Here is a 9316-nt window from a genome sequence, read left to right as displayed (position 1 = left end):
AAGAGTAACCATAGTATTGTTGATTTGTTTGAGCATTTTGCCACTACTGAAGAACTCAAGGCCAGCTGCAGTTATCTCATCCCCAATATAAGGCCAGGCATCCTTATAAAATGACTACTATATCCATCAGGCCCAGGTGCCTTAGTACCTGGTATAGAAAAAATAGCCTGTTTCACCTCCTCTCCAGTTACTGGCCTAGACATAATAGAGTGATGCTCCTCAGTAAGGATTTTCCCTTTCTAACAGTATGCATATGGACATGTGTTACACTGGACTGAGCACCCAAAATACTCATAAAATAAGTTTCAAAAGCATCATTGATATCTTCTCTTGTGTTACAAATCTGTCCATCCTGGCCAGTAATTTGGATAACCCTATTCAAACTCCTTTTTTTGATAGCAGAGTGGAAATAAGAAGTGTTGTCATCACCCTCATTATCCCATTGCATCTTTGCCTTCTGTGCTAGGAATGTTTACCTAGCTTTATCCATTAGGATGTAATCCTTCTGAATAGCAATCTCAGCAGCAATAAGGTCAGGATCAAGGGGTGACTCCCTAAGCTTCTTCTGTATTTCATTCAATGCAATCAATAGCATACTTGAATTATTCTCCACATCATTAAAAAACGCCTTGTTCAACAATTTCAGATCACCTTTCAACCTTTTCAATTTAGTTGCCACTCTGAACATAGGGGTCCCCATCACTGGTGAACTCCAACTCTTTTCCACAATCTCCTGAAAAGTTGGAGCTAGAGCCCACATATTATAATATTTAAAGGCAGCAATCTTTCTCCTAGGTGTTCCATCTAGATGTATCACACAAGGACAATGATCAAATGTCCCCTCAGTCATAAAGTGTGCATATGCATCAGGGAAAGCTTCTAACCACTTATCATTTATCAAAGCCCTATCAATCCTGCTGTAAACTCTAGTGGCCACCTCTTGCTTATTATTCCATGTAAAAAAAGATCCAAAAGCTTTCAAATCAGTGATCTTACAGTCATGAGTGAAATCCAGGAAAGGTTTAACCTCAGCCAGAGTGATCTCAGAACCAAGCCTCTCATTAGAATAGAGGACATTATTAATGTCACCTCCAATAATCCAAGCATCATCCACCAAAGAGCTATAAGTTTTCAGATCTCTCCACAAGTTTCTCCTCTCAGCTATTTTATTGAAGCCATACACAAAGGTAACCTAGAATTGTTTTAGATTCCCTCTAGTAATGACTTTCAAATGGATAGCTTGCTCACTCAAATCCTTAATATCCAACTGATACACAGATGGATTCCATACAACCCAAATCCTACCACCAGAGTGGCAAGAATATTTAGTATAGATAGCCCAATTATTCCATATATTCCTCCTTACCTTTCCCCAATTTTTATTTTTAATTCTAGTTTCTAAAATGCTAAACAAACTAATATTATTCAACTGAATAAATCTTCTAATCTCTAACTGTTTATTCAACTTATTCATACCTCTAACGTTTCAGTACCTAATACTATCCATTATCACATTGAGCACTAGGTCCACTGCCTTGCACCAATTCATTCTGATCATCAGTCTGAACAGGCTGACTTAGAGAAAGATTAGTCATCTCTACTTGAGTGATATTCAGCTCAATGACCTTCTCCTTGCCCTTATCCCTTTGTTCCACTAGTCTCTCTGCCTTAGTGCAAACACCCTTTGATTTGGCAGTTTCAAGAGGTGCTACATGTGTCTCTTGCCTATTAATTCTTCTCACAACCTTGGCAGGAGACGGTGGAATTGGAATCTCCCTTTGTCCCCCTGTCACAGGAGTACACAGAACCATAGGTGTTGCTTTTTTCCTCCACACTTTTGGTGCAGCCTTGGCTTTGTTCCTGCAATCATTAACCTTATGCCCAATCCCTTTGCAGCTAGTACATGATACATGCAGCCAGTCATACATCACCTTAATTTTCTTTTCCTTACCAGTCTCATCCTCGAACCGAATGCTCTCAGGGAACTTCTGATTCATTTGAACCTCAATCAACAGACGAGCATACCCCAAAAAATTTCTTTTCTTAGTAGCCTCATCCATCTTGAGTACCTTACCAATCAAACCCCCAATTTTCTTGAGACATCCAGTCCCCCAGAATTTCAGGTCCAGATCATACAATTTCACCCAAATTGGGAGAGACTTAAGTTCCTGCTTAACAAGTTCTGCAGAAGGCGTCCACTCTCTGATGATAACAGGTTTGTTATCAAACATCAAGTGCCCTTCGTTCAAAACCTGTTGTTGGTCCTTGATCGATTTAAACCTAACAATGAAAATTCCGTTGGGCATAAAAGAGAGTTTATCAAGGTTAACACCTGTCCATACCCTACGTAAATACCCAGAAATAACATTCCAAGGTGGATTGGCCCCGACAACATATCCATACACCGACGCGTCCAATAGTTTATTTCTTCCTTAACAACCTCAAGAGAGATTTTAAGAAGGTTTACCTCTAAACTTCCCACCGTGTGCCAGTCAGTTGTATCAGATGCCTCATCAATCAGTTCCTCCTCTTCATCGATAGTTTCCATATCATCGTCAAAATCAAGTGAGCGTAAGGCATCCTTGCCAAAATTCAGCACCCGAGCTCGATTAGAAGAAGACGATGCCTTGTTATTATTAGTGTTTTTGTGGTTTTTTGAAGGATTATTATTAAAGGATTTTTTTGATCGCGCAATTATACCTTGTTGCTCACGAAACTAGAGCTTTCTCTCTCTAGGTTTTCTCTCTCATCCCTCTCAATTCCTCTTAAAAACCCCATTTTTTACCACGTTACCATTTGTATGGTACGGAGGGAGTATTAACAAGTTAATTAAAATAACCATTAGAAGAGTCTAATTAGGGTATATGAACCCAATAATTGGCATCAAGAGCTTTGGTGTTGCATGGATAATCGGTTTGGTTTTTCCGAGTTAAATGTAACTTAATTAAAACTAGATATTTTGTGATTTATAAGGATAAAGCCACGAAATTTTTTGCATGTTATACATTCTGGTTCTAAAATATTTTTAGGTCATATTGATGATTTATGGATGATTATTGCTTTTTTTAATGATTTTTAGTGAAATAATTACATTTTATTGTGTAAAATGAACTTTTATTTGCTAAAAATAGTTAAACTTCACTAATGGCCGTGATTTTTTAGTATGACCTCACATACATATTTTGCATATTGTATGTAAAATTTCGGATCATGGTGATTACTTTTGCATGTTTTATAATTTTTAGGTGATAAAAATGGTATAAATGAAGGTTAAATGACTAAAAATAGTTAAACTTCGAAACAGGCCATGAAATTTTAATATGATGTCACATGAATATTTTACAGATTGTATGTAAAATTTGAGATAAATGTTATTTATTATGCATGATTTATAATTTTAATAGTTAAAATGATATAAATAGTGACTATTTTTAGCAAAAAATGCTAAAATGAATTTTATGGCATAAAATTTTTTCCTAATATTGTATATATAATATGAACATCAGATCTAAAGTTGCATAATTAATTTTGATTGATTTGATATGTTTTTTTATTTTATGTGATAAAATAGATAAAAGGGCAACTTTATTAGTTATAAAAATTAATTGGAAATTTTTGGTTGAAATTTTGCCATTTCCAGGTTCTGGAAATTTTTAAGAATGTTCAAAATTCTGATTTTGATTTTTTCGTAACTTTTATATTTAATTTGGAATTAAATGGTAAACATTATGATTTATACGATTTATTAATGAAGTAAATTATAACTATTTTGTGGGCAAATTTTATTGAGTTTTTGGAATCTTGGTACTATTTCAGAATTTAAAAAATTATGATTTCGAATTTTTCCAAATTTTTATGACTTATTGGGAATTATTTCATAATTGTTATGATTAAAAGAAGTTTAATAAACAATAATACAAAGCCAAGTTGAATTATTGTCAAAAATTAAGTAAAGACTAATTTTTGAGTCCTAAGAGAGTTAGGGTAATTAACTTGAGCTTAAATTTGATCTAAGTGTTGATTTGTGATTTTAATAAGTTATTATCACGTATTTTCATAAAACCGGATTATATATATGATATAAAGTTTAAATAGGGCGATTTGGCACTTAGTTTGGCATGTTAGATCATATACTAATGCTGCATATTTCATTGATGAATGTCATATTTAATTTATGTAATTTTGAATTATGTAATTTTATCTTGGTATGGCCTTAGTTTTAATCGATATTACCCGTAATGTAAGGGGATATTGATTCGGTTGTAATTTAATGTGATCTCGTATCACTTTTATTTTTACTAGTTTTTTTTATATTACAAATGTATAATAGGAATAGCTATGTATTTTATTATTATTTGTAATTCCGGAGTTCCTTCAAGACGGTGCCAATCGGAAAGGCGTTCCGATCAAGACGGAGTCCTTGGGAAGCGTGCCACTTGAAGTTCAACGGACCAATGAAGTTGGTTTCCGAATTTGTAATAGTTTATTTGATTTTCTATTTTAGGAAGGCCATACTAGGAAATTTATTTATTGCTTTGCATTTTTTCAATATATGTTGCATGCATTGCCAAATCGCCATAAACAACACATGCATATCATATCGAGTATTCGACCGTGTCAATTATAATTATCGTTAGTTCGAATATTTAGTTCACTTAAATTTGATAGATAATAAATTGACAAGACCTTCATTTTAAAAGATTGAGACTTAGCCTTACCAAATAGTAGGAACCCATGAATCCCAATTTCATTAGGGGTACAATACGGTATTGAAATATTATACCGGGGTGCTTTCTTTGATGTTGGGTAAGTGGGGTAATAAATAGTTATTACACTTCGAAATTTGATTGATCTCAACGAAAGTATTAGAGGGACCGTTGTCCCAATAGGTCGGGCTAAAGATGAACTTAATGTAAATTCATTGACCGAGAGCTCTAATTGTAGAATCGGTTAAAAGGGTTAACCCACCAAGATTATATTAGCAAGAGGTGTAGAGGGCCCGTAGACTCATATCCAAGATTTAATATGAATTTTGGGTTTCGGAATCGTTTATATAATTAGGTGGAGGTCATTATATAAATGCTAAAAGATACTTAAATGTTTTATTTTTTACGATGAATGTTGTTTTTTCCCACTATTTCATTGTTTTTAATGTTGTTCTATTTCATTACTCCTACTCATATGCGATATCATTCGATTGTAACACGAGTCTCCGCTAAACCACTATTGCTAACGACAAAGAATCTCTTTCTAAAATGAACCATATCATAGGTTGTGGACTAGCTCCATAGGAATCGTTCTATTTCATAGAACTCAATAGGAATTATCCTATGCAAATATAAGATTACCATCTTAAAATCCTAACATACCTATGTATGATTTCTTGTGAAGAATTATAACTAGAGATAATGATTAGTCAAAATATGTTTTGATAATTCTTCTATGCATCTATGGTTCAAAAGTCTTATTGCTCAACCTAAACACTTGTCATCAAACACTTAAGTTGTTAAGAACATGACAATGTTTAATTGGTAAATTAATTTGTTAAAAATTTTTATTTACCAAATACCACAATAGAGTTCATCCTTGTGAAGGATTAAGTAGAAATTTATATGAAGATAAGTCTTCATCAAGTAGAAATTCTTCAAGTAAGTGGGAGCAATAAGAAGTAAAGTTCCTATCTTAATTGTTAAGGATAGAACTAGGCTTGAAAGAGAAAGTGTTAGACACTAAAATAAAGACAAACCCCAAATAAGTAAAGATCTAGGAAGTTGGTCGTGTGACTCCAACATATTCCTTCTTGAATATCTATGACATTGACATTGCATTATTGCCAAATACCACATCATGAGTATTTGATACAAATTTATGGATTTCATAATATTTGGCATTATCATGTGATGGTTAGCAAGAATAAGTTCAGAAATTTGCATGAATGGAACTAGGATAGTTGCCATTTCATCCATGAACATATGAATGTTGTAGTGTACTCATTTTATTTTTGTATTTAGAAATGTACCTCAATAATTGTTATGATGTACAATAACTCTAAATAAGAATATAATTCAAGTTTTTGTAGAAAAACGCAAAAAGGATTTCTCTATTGTACAGTTAAAATAAGTGTTGTGCCCTAACATACCATGATTAAGTTTGTGGTGAGACCATACAAATCAAGGTAATTATGTTCAAACTAAAAATAAATGTCATATTTACAAGACTCATATAATACCCTAAAATTTTCAAAAGGTTTCAGTTTTCTTCAAATCCGAACTTCGAGGACGAAGTTCCTTTTTAGAGGGTAAGATTGTAATACCCGAATATTTTAATAAGATTAACTAATTTTTATTTGGTTACAAGAAGTCTTAGCCGGTTAGATCACCTACTTCTATTAATAAATATATTACTCTAGCCCTAATTTTCCTAATCTCATCTTATTTCTTTATCACCGCCTACCTCTTCTTCTGAAAATTTCAAGGGTCCACTTGATTTTCTAAACCGACTATGAAAAGGCTGCTTGTACTATAAATAAGCCACCCAATATTTCAACATTCAATCCTTACAAATTGTTTCTTTCTTGGCCTATTATGTTGCCGCCTAGTACTCATTAAGGGTCCATATTATTATTGCTCCGTTTTCATGTTGGCCCTGTTGTCATTATTTGACTACTATCGCTGATTAATTTTTATAAGGTAACACGATTCTATCGATCCTATTATTATATTATTGTTCGGGGTTGTTTGATTTGGTGCTATGTTAATATGTTTTCATGTTTGTATCTAAATTTCATACATGGTGAATTGTATTATGATGGCTGCTAGTTGATATTATCTATACTACAAATTACAAGTATATTTTACATTTAATTAGTTGTTTGTGAGGTACTGGGTTTTTAGCGATTGAAAACATAGGACGGATTGTGAAAGCTATTTGTTGTGGTGCTGCCGAGAGAATTAAAGTTGTTATTTATGGCTCAATATGGTTTTAGATTGTACAGTCATGGTGGTCTACGTATATGATTATAGGCAACAAGTTTTATTTCCGCATACTTGAACTCAGGAAAGTGTAATTGTTGAAGAAGTCACACCAATCATCCTAATTTGTGGAGGCGTGTACTTATTAAATCACCGTGAGATTTGAGGTATCCGCAATCGTATATGTAATCGAAAGTTCGGATTTCTTTGTATTGTGTTTAAATCGTCTTTCTTTTGACCTTGACTCGAGGGTGAGTAGCTTAAAGTCTTGTACTTTAAGTGTTGAGCAGTTTCTTTAATGGAATATTTGACAATATCGATATTGATATTGAGATGAAAATTGGTTACTGGTATTGAGTTATGATTTATGGGGCCTTTGAGCCGAGTTATGTGTACGGTCCAGCGTGACTATGGTTATTGAGCTATTGAGTTATTGAGTTATTTGAGTTTGAAATCGATATTGAGATGGAAGTATTGTTTTGCGGTTTTATTCCGCCAGTTCACTCACCCCTTATCCTAGGTCTTAGGGTCGACGATGAGAATGCCATATCTGGTTATTATGGAGTATTATATTAGAGTAAATTAGATTTTACTCCCTTATAAAATCAACTTTTCTAAAATTACTCCCTTTTAAATTTTTTTGCTAAAATTACTTTCTTAAGTTACATTTTTTGCTAAAATTGCTCCAAACACCAATTTAATTAACTTATTTCGTTTATTTTTGAACTTATTCCTTTTGTGCCTTAGCCAATTTTTACTTTGAAAGGTATAACTATGTAGACAAATGTAGGGGGAGTTCAAAAATAGAGAAAATAAGTCCCTTAAATTGTGAGTTTTGAAACAATTTAAGAAAAAAATGCAACTTAAGAGAGTAATTTGAGCAAAAATGTAACTTGAGGGAGTAATTTTAGCGAGAAATGCAACTTAAGGGTGTAATTTTAAAAAATAATTTTAAAAGGGAGTAATTTTAAAAAAATTGATTTCCAAACGGAGTAAAATCTAATTTACTCATTATATTATGAGACAGAGTAATGAGTTGAGATGGAGTAATGAGTTGAGATTGAGTTGGTTATGGGATGAGAGTGTCTATTATATTGTGGAGTAGCTTTGAGCTTGAGATTAGTCATGGGGAGTGTTTTTATTATTCTCTATGTTTATTTTTATTTTTTACATCTTTGTGTTTCCACGCCATGACCAAAAACTATTCTGCTTATATTGAGGTATTATCTGTTATTCAGCTTTTCGGCTGACGTGTTTTATCCCTTATGGGCTACTTGTCATGGGGGTAGTTCCTTTTTGTCTTCTGGTTTTGCTTTTAGGTCTTCAGCTGCAGCTCAAAAGGCTTTTATTTCAAGACAAGATTTTATTTAAAGATTTTGTAAAAGTTTTATTTTATTCCATTTTCATTTGTCTAAAAGAGATTTGTAATAAGAGACTTTGTATATTAATTATAATATCTATGTATTTCGGCACGTTTTATATGTAAAAGTAGTTTTAAATTAGCCGAAAATCAGGGGTGTTACAACTCAAGTTGGTGACCCCTATCATTTCTCAATTCTCGATTGAAAATCGCATTAAGAAACTAGTTTTGACTAGTCTCCCAAACCATTTGATTGGGTATATTTTGGTGTGTGCAAATCTTGTATTCAAAGCAAGTTAATTCATGACTTTTCCTGGAAAAGAATTATAAATAGAGCATGATATTCGCCCAATTTACAGTTTGAAATGTATGGTCGAATACAATTACAATCAGAGAAGGTTATTACGTCTTCATCTCTTTTACCAACGAATTAAGTAGATACTTAATATCCACTTAATGAGGTAACAAAAGAAATTCTTTGAATAAGTTCAATGAATGTTTAAAAAATATCAAAACCTACATATTATAAAACCAAAGTATTAGTACTTTATTAAAATGGGGAACAATAAAATGATAACTTTTATCTGCACCATATAGAGTGTGATATGGTATCACAAGATCAATTTCATAATCACACCCTATCAAGATAAGGTGTATTAGAAAGTTACAAAGAATCCTGTACGATATGATTGAATCCTTACTATAAAGTTGGAGGTAGTTTCTGTTATAAAATTTGTCTGGCACTTAAATTTTCCACTAAAATAAAACATGATTAAAGCAATCATCTACTTTTCATATGAGATATGGTTAGGCTAGTACCTAAATTGTAGCTTGTTTCGATAGTAAACATGTGCTCTCTCTTCCTACATAATCACGAGAACAAAGGGTTTGTGACTCGTGATGCTGTCTATTAAAGAAATGAGGAGTATTTCTTAAAGACAGAGTGGGAGAAAATGTTCAAGAGCCACAAACTGAGAATAAGACA

The 9316-nt window shown here is 32.9% G+C and overlaps 1 protein-coding gene across 1 annotated transcript; it reads right to left on the bottom strand.

Moving 5' to 3' along the window:
• Window positions 1–472: 472 nt before the first annotated feature.
• On the bottom strand, window positions 473–1474 carry LOC141595280 (uncharacterized). Its single transcript, XM_074415245.1, has 2 exons — window positions 1249–1474; window positions 473–1161 (listed from the first exon to the last, which is right to left on the bottom strand). The coding sequence occupies exons 1-2, from the start codon at window positions 1472–1474 to the stop codon at window positions 473–475; spliced, it is 915 nt and encodes a 304-aa protein (XP_074271346.1).
• Between the last annotated feature and the right edge of the window lie 7842 nt (window positions 1475–9316).

Source organism: Silene latifolia, chromosome 8, assembly GCF_048544455.1.
Source record: "Silene latifolia isolate original U9 population chromosome 8, ASM4854445v1, whole genome shotgun sequence".
NCBI classification, from domain to species: Eukaryota; Viridiplantae; Streptophyta; class Magnoliopsida; order Caryophyllales; family Caryophyllaceae; genus Silene; species Silene latifolia.
The sequence above is the reverse complement of the archived record's forward strand: the minus strand, read 5'-3'. Positions and strand labels throughout refer to the sequence as shown.

Coding starts and splice junctions, on each gene's coding strand:
- LOC141595280 (XM_074415245.1), bottom strand. CDS start 1,474: ATGAATAAGTTGAATAAACAGTTAGAGATTAGAAGATTTATTCAGTTG. Junction 1,162..1,248: donor GTTGGATATTAAGGATTTGA/GTGAGCAAGCTA, acceptor TCAATAAAATAG/CTGAGAGGAGAAACTTGTGG.